The sequence below is a fragment of the Macrosteles quadrilineatus genome, unplaced genomic scaffold (assembly GCF_028750875.1).
Source record: "Macrosteles quadrilineatus isolate MER2022 unplaced genomic scaffold, UCM_ALF_1.0 Scaffold_665__1_contigs__length_39200, whole genome shotgun sequence".
Classification (NCBI taxonomy): Eukaryota; Metazoa; Arthropoda; class Insecta; order Hemiptera; family Cicadellidae; genus Macrosteles; species Macrosteles quadrilineatus.
In genome coordinates this window covers 18,001-31,220 of record NW_026543258.1, presented here as the reverse complement: position 1 = coordinate 31,220, position 13,220 = coordinate 18,001, and the positions used below count along the sequence as shown (strand labels likewise).

At 31.4% G+C, this 13,220-nt stretch overlaps 1 protein-coding gene across 1 annotated transcript; it reads right to left on the bottom strand.

Moving 5' to 3' along the window:
• Positions 1-290: 290 nt before the first annotated feature.
• Positions 291-809, bottom strand: LOC128982583 (uncharacterized). The gene has a single exon (XM_054401542.1). It carries the CDS (start codon positions 807-809, stop codon positions 291-293), a length of 519 nt encoding a protein of 172 aa, XP_054257517.1.
• Positions 810-13,220: the final 12,411 nt, after the last annotated feature.

Sequence of the window (13,220 nt, the reverse complement as noted above, 5' to 3'; positions counted from 1 at the left end):
AAAATACACGTAAACAAACAAATATATACTGTTGATTAATAAATATGGGTTCCGTGATATCTTAGAATGTTTTAATGATAAATCTGCACATACCATCTCTAGTGCATTAAACTAACCTCATCAACAGAAAGAAATCGTAAGTTCGGTTGCATTCAGGATGCTTCTGCATCCTGGCCTTTACCCGGTTGATGCGCGTCCTGCCAGTGCATTTTGTAATAGCTATCTGCATCCTGGCCTTTACCCGGCTGATGCGCGTCCTGCCAGTGCATTTTGTAATAGCTATCTGCATCCTAGCCTTTACCCGGCTGATGCGCGTCCTGCCAGTGCATTTTGTAATAGCTATCTGCATCCTGGCCTTTACCTGGCAGATGCGCGTCCTGCCAGTGCATTTTGTAATAGCTATCTGCATCCTGGCCTTTACCTGGCAGATGCGCGTCCTGCCAGTGCATTTTGTAATAGCTATCTGCATCCTGGCCTTTACCTGGCAGATGCGCGTCCTGCCAGTGCATTTTGTAATAGCTATCTGCATCCTGGCCTTTACCCGGCAGATGCGCGTCCTGCCAGTGCATTTTGTAATAGCTATCTGCATCCTGGCCTTTACCCGACTGATGCGCGTCCTGCCAGTGCATTTTGTAATAGCTATCTGCATCCTGGCCTTTACCTGGCAGATGCGCGTCCTGCCAGTGCATTTTGTAATAGCTATCTGCATCCTGGCCTTTACCCGGCTGATGCGCGTCCTGCCAGTGCATTTTGTAATAGCTATCTGCATCCTGGCCTTTACCTGGCAGATGCGCGTCCTGCCAGTGCATTTTGTAATAGGTATCAGTAGGCCCGTCCATGTATGTTTAGTAAACAAGGATTTCTTCATCCAAATGCAATGTTTTGACAACGACGGATACAAGCCGAAACATGTAAACAACCGTGTCATATTATAAAGTATATAAATCTATTTATCACGTTGATTTTTTTACCGTACCGTCTCGCACTTTGCTTTGCTTTGCTCAATGCAGAGAACTTGAGATTAATGGGAATGGGCAAAAGCAAGAAGTTAAACTATTGTTATTAAGATTTATTTTAAATATAAAAAAATACTACATTGATGCCATCAGCAAAATGAGTAAAATACTGTTTGAGGTATATTAATAATTCGTATTTAATATACGAATAAATAGCATGCTTGAATATCATGAGGAAAATTACAATTTACACAACCCGTTAATTCAGAGTTTACCCGCTTTAAACAAGTTTTTTTCACATCATTTTTATTTTAAGGCTTACTGTACATTTTAACAACTTTAAAGAAATTATATTACAGGATCTTTATGTTCGTTGAACAATAATTCCATTTCATCAAGAGGTGCAAGGTTTCGACTTTTTCTGATTTCAGTGTAAACTGAACAATGAACATAATGCTCTCGTCTATCTTTTAAATCAACCGAGATAAATTTTAGCATTTAAATTAATTGATAAATTTATCAAAATGAGAAGAACAATTTTCCACTTGTTTCCTAGATATACCAAGCAACCATGAAACATTCGTAAACGTTTGTAAATTTAAGCTACAATTAAAAGTGGACTGAAATAAATGAATAATTTTAGATAGGGCTATAATAATTTTTAACACTACCATTAAAATGATTCCTCACAACAATTAAAGCATGACCTAAAAAATGTAAACAAAAAATGAAAATTATACGAAAATTTATCTCAGTACAATGTTTAGTTTTTCTCTAAAAACTGAAGATATGTTCGTTTTGTATATACTGAGAAAAAAGTGAACTATTTAAGCTGAAAATTATCAATATCCTGTCAAAATTTAAACGGAATATTAAAAGTGTTTTTAAGTCCAAGCTAATTTTTTCTACATGTCTCTTGTAATATCACACTTGAGATAAGAGGTTTACGAAGAATAAAAACTAAAATATTTCTTTAGTAGCAAAAACATATTTATATTAATAATGCTAATTGGAGACGCATTCGGATATAAATTACTATAAACCTACATTTTATCCTCTTGCACGCAGATCCATAGCTACAAAGACAATACATTTTCACAAATAATGAGTATAGGTGATAGTATAACAAAGGAAGAGTAAAAGGAGCTTTGCTAGAGTATAAAAACAAATTTGTACGCTTCAAAATCTACGCAAGGACCAAAGAAAAGGAACACCGACTAGACAATATTATTATGCATTCAATTATGGGGAATAAAATTATGTGTGGATTGTTTTAAATACGAATATCAGTTTCCTGGATTGGATAATTGTAAAATGCCTTCAAGAAAGGTTAATAAAGTGAATGTATTTTAGTTTCAGTTTTCACGTTTTAACTTAAATTTTTATTAAATTATAATTCCTTTTCACGATGTTTCAAATGCCTTTTGGGGTCTATACATGATATCTAGTAACACATATAAAAGTTTACTTCAAAAAGAAAAATAATTGCAACTTAAGCCCCATAAGTTTGTAATACATAAGTTTGTTGCCAGAATCTTAAATAATAAAAGATTCAAATCCTATTTCGATATTTGAAAGGAAAATTGTTGAAAGCGTTTCTCTGTTCTTACATGTAATTTGGTTTCTTATTTCTCTCTTAGAGCTTTTAAGAGCACTTAAAACATATTTTTACCGGTTGTAAAAACTAAAATATCATAAAAACAATGACACTGGCTGTATTTCTAACATTGGTTTAATACTTTAAATTGTTTAGACCAAAGTCTAGGTTGAATACGGATTAAAGGCAATAATGACATTCTATACTTTTTTCATGGTCCAAACTAATAAAAGGTTCAGCAAACAAGTAATTAAAGCTCCTACAGGAGAACATGTTTTTGATTGTCTTGAAATAATTAATTAATATATGACAACACAGCAGTTGTTAACCACTATTTTTCCGTGGCACACAGCAGAAAATTTCTTTTTGATGATATATATTTAAATAAACATTCGTTATTTAAAGGTAAAATGAAGCTTTTGTTACAAAGGAAGGTAACATAGCTGATAACAAATTACTCCTACTGTACCCCAAAAGATTACATATAGCTTATAATAGTATATAAAAATGATCGAGCCAACTAAAATTGTATCAAACAGTTTGGACTCTAGAAAAAGTATTCAAATGTTGTGCCAGCACCACATTTATCCTATTAACAACGATCTTACAACTGTCTAAGGAATTGATATAAGCATTAATTAAAAGAAATAATTTAATCATGAGATACGTTCAATGAACTATGAGTATGTTAAGGACAATTTACCTAATAAATAATACATTATTGTGATGGTAAATTTATCATTGGTTGATATTGGTACGAAATTAACTATTGTAGATTATAGATATAAATAATTTATGTTGAACCTGTTTGTTATGACATTTAGTTATAATAAGCTGAACATACAGAAAGTCTAGTGCCACATGAAACTTCTTTATGGCAAAGCTTAGCTCGGAACGACCAACTAACTACTGAGTCAAGCCTAATCTGCTAATCCTAGTTGGAACTCTCTCGATTAATATTTATATATGAGAGAACTGTCCGTGTTCATCCTGGCTGTTTTAAGTTTTCAAACTGTACTAGAATATTGTTTAAACCATTTATTAAAAATATACCAAACTATATTCTGTGCAGGAATTCATAAAAAAATATGTATGGATTAAACCTGAGCGAATGTGTAAGTTAGTTTACAGTTTAAGAGTTTAATTCAAACAAATGTATTTATAATGGACATGCGTTTCATCAGTTATGTTGAAGGAGAACTAAAAATAGAAAAGAGTTACAGCTAATCAATGTCAGAAGTATGAATAAGGAAATGTTTCTTATACCTGAATTTAAGTTAATAATAATAAGCAATTAAAGATAGTTAATTTGGGTTATACCATAAAACAGGGCATTCATTCAATTTATTCGCGAAATAGTAGATGGTGGCAGTGGTTTAGGCTATGCTTCTAAAAAGAAACGTTAGGAAACAAACTGACTATGAAGAAAAATGAACAACGACACATAGAAAGAAGCACAGAAAATGAATACATCAATTCACCTAACAAGTCAATTATTGAATCAATACACATTCAGTTATTCAACCTCCAATTAGTTTCTCCTTTGTACCAGCAGGCCAAGATGGAAAATACAATTTCAAAGATATCAGCCGGCATCTGGGTTATTTGAAGAGTCTGAGAAAAAACAAATCAACACGCTGGTATAAGCATTAGTTGAAAAATCTGGTGAGATTTTTGCATCTTTTAAAAAAAAGATGTCAACAACATTAACTTTTGATAAAGTCTTAGGTTTGTTTTAAAAACATTTTATCCCACGGAGGAACGAAGCAAACAGTAAACAAAATTTATTTGAGAATAGACGACAAACAAAAATATACTTAACCGTCCTAAGTTTAATGTGAAGAAACCAAACGGTTGAAGAACTATCAAACTTAAAAAGGAGGATGTGTAAGAACAGTTTATTTCATAACGCCTATCAATATTTGTTAATTTATAATAATGTGTTTATTTGTTATCGTTCTTTAAAAAAGGTAAATAAGGTTAGTTAATTTTGAGTTATGATATAAGACAGTACTTATTAAATTTCTTAGTAAAATCGTACAGTTACTGACATTTTTGTAATTTAAACCATATTTTTTCACCTTAGGGGGAGTCAAAAAAAATCTTAAATGTAAACATAAAAACAATTATACCTAATTTTGAATGTCATTATTATAGAAACGCATTGCCACAAATCCGGCTGAAAAAAGACGATTCGTCTCGATATAGGAGCCTCTCAAAGTGAGTGAACTTTTACGTAGTATAAGAGTTAAGAGACAGAAGTGAATACTCAACCAGTTGGTTATGATAGGGTTTTAACATGGGTAACTTCACAGCTGTAGTGTAGAGGGACGGAAGTTAAGCTAATGGTCCATTTAATGGTTGAAAACGCGTTAATTATAAAAAAAGTTTAGGTGTTGCCAAACTTTTGAACACTATGTATACCATTCAACGTACAGGGACAGCAATATACATAATGGAAATATATATTTTTGTTTCGGGTCCCCAGTGGTCAGATTTTTATGACATGTGGCATTTGGATACTAATCCATAGTGTTTTCAGGAGTTTTAGTTATTTTGTAAACTATGGTGATTTTGAAAATAGTGTTTCCCCATAAAATGACGGAAAAATCAGTTAAAAAATCCCGCCCAATCTATTTTGATCATAACTTAGTATACACGGTACAATCCCCATTGCTCTAAAAAGTTGCCCGTGGTTCAAAAGCTTTAGTGATTTTCCGATAAAACCCCATAAAAGAACGGGAAATTTGGAACTTTAAAAACACCCCATATAATTTCGTTAACAAATTTGTATGTTTAATTCCAAGCAATATGGAGCAGCCCTAATATATGTAAACATTACAGTTCAACAATTATTGTGACTTATGTGATTTTCCCCATAAAATATCAAAGTTACTCCTACCCCTTACCCGCATCAATGATAAGCTAATGGGAGAAAATACATGTGTCAGATTGCTGCTACGAGCCATAGCGGGCAAACAGTGGAAAGAACTATCTTTTTCGTTAAATCTTAAAGAACCACAATTTTGATTAATCGTGAATTTCCTCACTTTAACCGGTAAAAAGTGATCAAATTTAAATGTTTGATTTATTTCTATATTTCTAATGCTTTTGGCTGTCTAAAACGTAAAATCAGATATTTTACACGTCAAAACATTACAAAATCACTTTTGTGTCATAAAACCTCCAAATTTGATATCCAAAAAATGTAGGAAAGCCTTTTCTGTTATTAAGATCTAAATAAAATTCTAACTAACTTGCATATTTTAACTTTCTACTTACTCCATTGGTTGTTAACCTACATTTTACACAAACCCTGAGCTTATGAAATATTCCTCCGACCAAAAATGAAGGTCTGAGCCAAAAGCGAGTTTGTACAGTATATAGTAAGTTTTTACTTAAATTATGCTTTAAAAATAAAAATACAAACTTAAACTATATTTAAAAAAATTATTGGACAGTAAAGTTTTATTTATAAATGCTTAATACCCTTAAGTTCGTAAGGCATTATACAAACAGTCCGATAAAAATTACATATTTTCTTTTATGAAACATGATACTGCTTACTACTGGAAGAAATATGTAATTTAGAGGTAAAGAAAGCGTTAAAGGTGAGGCCCTATTGCAACTGAATGACAGATGTCCCACCTAATGGTGTCCTGATAAAGACACATTTGGTCTATATATCTTTATTTTGGTCTCTTCTGCGTCTGTGTAAAACCTAGGTGGAAATTGATTCGATATTTTTGTAATCTACATATTCATCACTTAAAAAATGTTGAGTAAAAATCTATTACTTTTTAATCGATTATCATTATTATTCTTTAACAAATAAATACGTTATTATTTACTGAACTTTTGAAATGCGTATTCGATCTGATAACATTATTAAATGAACTTTCGTATACACACTTCGTCTCTTTGTGAAATTAATACCGATGAGTGAATAAATCAATTAAACCAACACTCTTAGGAAGAACTAATCGGAAGAATAATCTTTGCAAGAAACAACAGCCCTAAATACTTCCTGAACTGATGTTATTTTATGTGTTTTAAAATATAAAACCCATTTACTCTACACCTCCAATGTGACATTGTTTTAAAGATTTTTGTCTCATCACACAAAACACACAAATAGTTTTTATTTTATCTAACTATATCCAATCTATATCAATTCCTATATATAATTATAGTATATAATCTATCAATTATTATTGAAAACTGTTGATTCGTTTGAACCTGAAGCTTGAAAATACCCTAATATATACACACAGTAATTACTTGATAATTATACTTCCATTCTATTGTTAGTTGGACAGCTGTGTTTCAACAGGAAAAGTTTCGAAATTATTTATTAAGATCATTGGTGCTTCTAGACACATGCAGTGATTATACATAGACTGGAAGCGTAAGTAATGTATACTAACACGGGACTATGCTAGACATAAACCTTTTAGACAGGTCAATTTTCCACCCTGGTACCTCCACCATCACTGTACCACCTTATCTTAGTAGCCATGTTCTACACCAGCATAATCAGAACATCTTGCCTGCTAAGGAACATTTTAGCTCCATCAAGTTTTTTCAAGAAACTATCGACCCTCAGTAATTAACCTTATTTAATTTCTCTTGTTATATATGTTATAAATAAAAACGTTTAAACCAACATAATTTGGGAATTATATTTTTTTAGATAAGGAGATATAAGAGGTAACCTAATATTAAGTAACCCAAACCAGTATCTAAGCTACAAAAGTACAAGTGCTGTTCAAGGACCTTGATATTTCTCAAATTAATCGTTGTAATAATCATTATATTTGTTACTAGGAAAATATTCACAAAAATCTTCTTTTCTTTTGGAAAAATTATAGATTGGGGAATGGCATTATCTTTTTTACCGTTCCAGATAAAAAAAACTAAAGCTTTTTTACAAAACTATTACAGGTTCCACCTAAAAATTTACTTTTGAAATAAATAACAATTGTTTCACTATACCGGGTTTCAAATATTTAAAACAACGTGTATTAAATAACAAATCTGTGTTTAATTACCTAATCTACTGTCCAGCATGGAACAATTAGTCTGAATTTGAGGACAATGGTTAATTAAAACTATAATTAGCCCTTTGTAACTTGTTTGAACACAGATAATAATAATGAGCTCTATATTTTAAATAAACAAAAGAACAATAAAAAAAAAAGTATAAGATCAGAAGGGATTCGGTTTCCATGTAGTAAAAGATTTAAAACATTTATATTTATATCGAAGATGGTTTTTATAATATGGCAAAAGTGATGCATAGTTGAGCTATCCTAGTCATCATCTACAGTAAATATATTAATATCTATGGTAAGCCTAGGTCTTGTAAATGCAATTTACTTAGGTGTAATCATTTCTTTTCATATTGATAAATTCTAATATTTGGCTATCGAAGTCTTCGATTTGCATAATTCATGTCAAACGATTGTCCAGAAATTCAGATATAGAGAACTTGCTAACTATGTGCCATTTTAAACTTTGAGTCAACCTTTGATTAAACTCTATATAATAAAACTAACAGCTGATATTCTAAAAACACAAGTTAGGCCTGCAACACCTTTGAGTGTTAAATACACTGTTGAATACAAGAGCATATAATAAATAAATAAATAAAAATGCCTTTATTTATCAAGCGATATTCTGTACAAACAGCTTTTCAAAATAACTTTCGTCAATTCAGTACAAACATACAAGACAATAACAAACTAAAATCTAACAAATAAAACACTTTTGGCCTTAAATCTAACTTGAAAGTAAAGATTTCAGTCTTTCTTTGAAACAAGTAACAGACAGGTCTTTGAGGCTTGCTGAGAGTCCATTGTACAATGCCGGACCGAAATAGGCAAACCCCCTCCTGCCAACCTCACGACTTACCCTTGGAAAATTGGGGAGCTTGTCCTGCCGGGTGATACGCAAAGCAATATCCTGCCGAAGGGACAGTTTGTCACAGAGGTACTGAGGCACTGTAGTGCTGTGCTACTAACTAGTACTGTGCTAGTTAGTAGCATGGTACTAACTAATTTGTACTTATATGACTTTTAGAATAGGAAGTTTCTTTAATGCACAGTGAGATCCATCCACTTAAAAATCTGGACTGATATACATAGGTGCGTATATAGTCTACCTACTTATCTTGGTAGGTTCCAAACCACTTGTTCACGCTATTTTCACACATTAGGGTTTCAGCCAAGATTGACGGGGTGTTTTCCATGACTGACTGAACCCGCATAAATACTTTCCACCAAACTTTTGATCAGCCATGCCTTCAAGTTGTAGCACTAAATGTTATTGACGACAACTTAAATATGTCATTACCGTCATTACAGACAAATCAATTACGAAAGACTAATTTATTTTAATATTGACGTACAAATTGAAAGTTTCATTAAATCTACAAACAAATAAAAGTATCATTAGTTATAGAGAAATAAAAGTGATTATTTTTCAAAACTAATTGATACAACCTGTTGCAAATGTCAGTCAACCAAGGGAAGCCACAACCACAGAACTAACACTGAGACGCAGACCTTTAACCAATCACGAATATGTATTATCAACCTGTGACGACAGTTCGGCCTGATTGTGTTGACCTTAGGAGACGCAGTTGGTTCAAACAAATGAACCAGCGTTTTAATTAGTTAAGGTACAGTGATCAATATATTTAGTGGTTGATTACTGTAAAACCCCGTATGACATCTCAACATTGATATTGTTTCTAGTCTGTAATCTTGAGGTACGTAAAAATAGAGTCATTCTTCTTAACTATTTAGACAGTCATTATAACACGAAACTATTTGGGAATTATATGAACAACCTTGTCGAAAAATGAATGCTATGAGATATGAAAACGCATTTAATGAGAAGGTAAATGTAATTTGTGGGTTGTGCTCTTATTTATTGTTATAAATTCGTGTGGTTATTTATTATAAGTCACTATTTCGTGAGTAGGAAGCTACGAGTATGTCGGTTGCGTGAAGAACTTTTAAATCAATGCATTAATTTATTCATCATTGCCTCCAGCATTTATTCATAGACAATATAAAAACAGGTTTACATACCTTAATTGTGTCATCAATACAATTTTTTTTGTCTGAGCGACTAATTTCGCAGCCACTGTTTTATTTTCAAGTTTCTAATGGTTTTATGAAGCAAAGAACTGACGATGAAACCGTGGTTTAGTAAATATTCTAAATTGCGTATTTGTTAAGTATAGATGCCGGATCTCCCAATGCTTTGATTACCTAGGTACAGGCACAGACCCCTGTGTCCTAAATGGACAGGAAAATTCAACCTCAAACATGGTCTCACATCGTTTAAAATATCCTTTTTTCACAATCCTTTTGGCGTGAGAGTCTAAAAGGATTTTGGACTGGATTTTGGACAGAGAGTTTGGCGTGAGAGTCCTATTTTTCTAATATTTTCCACATAGTTAACTCGATTTTGCAGGTGGTGTTCCGAACCACTAAATTCAATTACTTCATTGTGTTTAAACTAGTAACTAAAAATTAAAAACCAGGTAGTAATTGAATCTGATTGCTAGAACAGATACTTAGCACTGGGTATGCGCTTTGACCTAGACTGATTCTTGTTAAATAATCACCTATAACACCTGAACCAATAATAAACCTGAAAATACGGGTGGACATCTTTTAACGAGTTTACCTTTTTTAAATCATTTTAAATACACTCTACAAATGTTATTCTTTGTATAAAAAAATATACTTTTCATTTAAAGTTCTCTTACCATTTTAAAAGTATATTTTTACCATTAAACAGGCTTACTAGAGAATAACATCAATATCTTTTAAATGTATAAACAATGACGATCCGAATGGTACGATAAACATAATAACAAAATTCCTTAAGACACCCCTTCATATACAGAAAAAGCCCCATGATATTTATTTGCAAGAAAACTATATTTTTATTCAAGTCGTGCATGTCAAGCATAAATTTAAATTACGTTTAAATATATTTACGTCAAAATTTAATCCATAAAATTAAATGTACACGTAATATCGTGTATCCATGTATAAAGTACAAAAATATAACCCGATAAAATAAATATTTTTTTATAAGATCTAAATTATTATTAATTTTATAGCTCTCTCTATTAATGCAGCAGGTCGCTGGAAGCACAATTATTGGAAATCGGTGTTAAGAGTTCACGTTTTCGATTATGCAATCAACTTTCTAATTATTTTGAAGAATTATAATAACCACAATTTTACTTAATGTGTCAAGAATATTTATAAGTAGAAAGTAGTAGATAGTTTGTTTGAAAATTTTAAGAAGTTCTTATTACAGAAAATAACACCTAGGTTGGTATAAAACTTAATATTAAATACTCATTCTTTACATTGTAGTACAAATACTCCTTGCTGGAATCGTGTAAAATGCAATGTTTGAGAATAAGATATAACTAAGCTTAAGCTGACAGGTAGGAATATTGTTGACGAAGGTTGGCTTAAATAAACGTAATCGTTGGGAGAAATGGATGGTTCCACAAACAAGTTGATGTGAAATGTTTTTCACGTCAAATCTTGATAAACTTTGAATAACTTTTGAATCAATTTTGTTTGGTTTTCGTAATGCACATGTAAGAAAATGATACTCCAGTTTGAGAGTATATTTACATAATGACTTCCAAGGGAACGTCATTTATTTATTTTTAACTTTTTTGTTATTATTGAAGTTGTTTTGCTTTCAGATGGGTCAAATAAAACTGGTACTTATATACTTACAAATGATTAGATACTTATATTTACTCTGAAACCTACCTAGCTAATGTGGTTTGTTATGAATGGTCAATTATATAAAGTAAAGGATTATTTGTAATGTACAGCATCATTAAAACGTATTTATTTTTAAGGAGTATAATTGTTTTTGAATACAGTGTCTGATACTAAAGGAAAATAATTATTTATCTCAATTAGCTATGTATGATATAATTTGCAAAATTGTCAATATTGATGTTATATACTTCTTTTAATTATCAAAGCGATACTTTACCTATGGTAACGATGCGACAAAGACAAGATAACTCCTGGCAGAAGACAAGTCCCTTACATAAACATGATAAATAAATGAACGCAGTCTTTATATGCATGTTATTCATTGTGACCCTTGGTTGGAATATAGTATTTATAAATTAAAATATTGTAGTAATTAAGTACAACTGAGCACCCTGAATATTATATTTTTAATATGATATGTGCTCAGTTTAATAGGCACTCAGTTGTACTTATTTACTACAATATTTTAATATATCAGCAGCCCTATTATGTGAACACCTAAATTAAAACATTATTTATAAAATAAAATCATTACCCTATTGAATCATAGTTGTTGCTATGACGTCTAGTTCTTTTCCTTAGACCTCCATCATGTCATTTTGTATGCAACCACATCATCAATGTATAATAAATTGTGGTATGACAATAGATTCTTTAAAAGACTGTCAAAATGTTAATAATTGAAACTTGTCATGTTGATAAAATAGTTCAAATGGAATAAAAATTGATAAAACTCATTAAAACTGTACAGGCTGGCAAGCACTGTCTTATCACTGCCACTGACTTAATAAAACTGACTGAATCATGACGTTTCTTCTTCTCTCCAGTGCCATCTGTATTTCAGTTTGTTTTATTCTTCTTATTTTATATATCTTTGATTTGTAACTTTTCAATATATATGTATCAAAATAATATTTGACTAGAAATAAATCTTATAATTTAAAATGTTACATGTGATGAGATTTTAGCTAACGTTCGTGGGAGGTATTTCAAAATGATTCCTCGATCATCACCTAACAAGATGAACCTTATAGACCCACTTTCAATTATAACAATAATTCTGTTTTAACTTGACATTTATTCAACACTTTAAATCGTGTACACATTACTGTGCACAGGTCACAAAGTATATTTTCCAGATTTATAAGGCGCTCCTTAGCGTGTCAAAGCAAGATTAAGTACAGTAATGCATTACAGTTCTTATCAAGTTTCCATAAATGTCAGCTAAACGTGAGGTATAGCTAGCCAGCTTGAGTTTATCGATTTCTAAACCGTACGGTTTTCATACATACTACTCTACTTATTATATAATTTTTAGACCAGAAATGCCACTTGGTGTTTGACTAGTATTCATAATGTTTTAAAAGTTGTAATATATTTGAGTAAGAAATATCGATAAAATATCGGATTGCAGCTGGTTTTACCTATCTCAGCTTATTTTACTATAATCCGTCTGCCTTCGACCGGTTCATTCCTGGAATTTACAGGAACCAGCTGCTCACTGTGTGTTATGGCACAAATAAACTAACATTATTATAGCATATAGGGTCATATTTACATCCCATCTATATGGATCAGCTGTCGCCATTTTTTTTTTTTTTTTACTAAAAAAGAATGTGATCCATGAAATAAAATAAATTGTGACTAAACTAGAGGGAATTTTTGTAATGAAAATTACACGAATAGCCTAATAATAACAACTAATTCCATTTTAAAGAAATGGAAGAGGCAAACACAATGTTATGCACCAATATTTAACACAACATTAATCCCAAAACGAATCCAAATGCCGCTATCAATTACACAATTAATTATATTAAACACAAACAAAAC

Bases quoted from the DNA above. Each gene is read 5' to 3' on its own strand.
- LOC128982583 (XM_054401542.1), bottom strand. From the start codon at position 809: ATGCACTGGCAGGACGCGCATCTGCCAGGTAAAGGCCAGGATGCAGAT.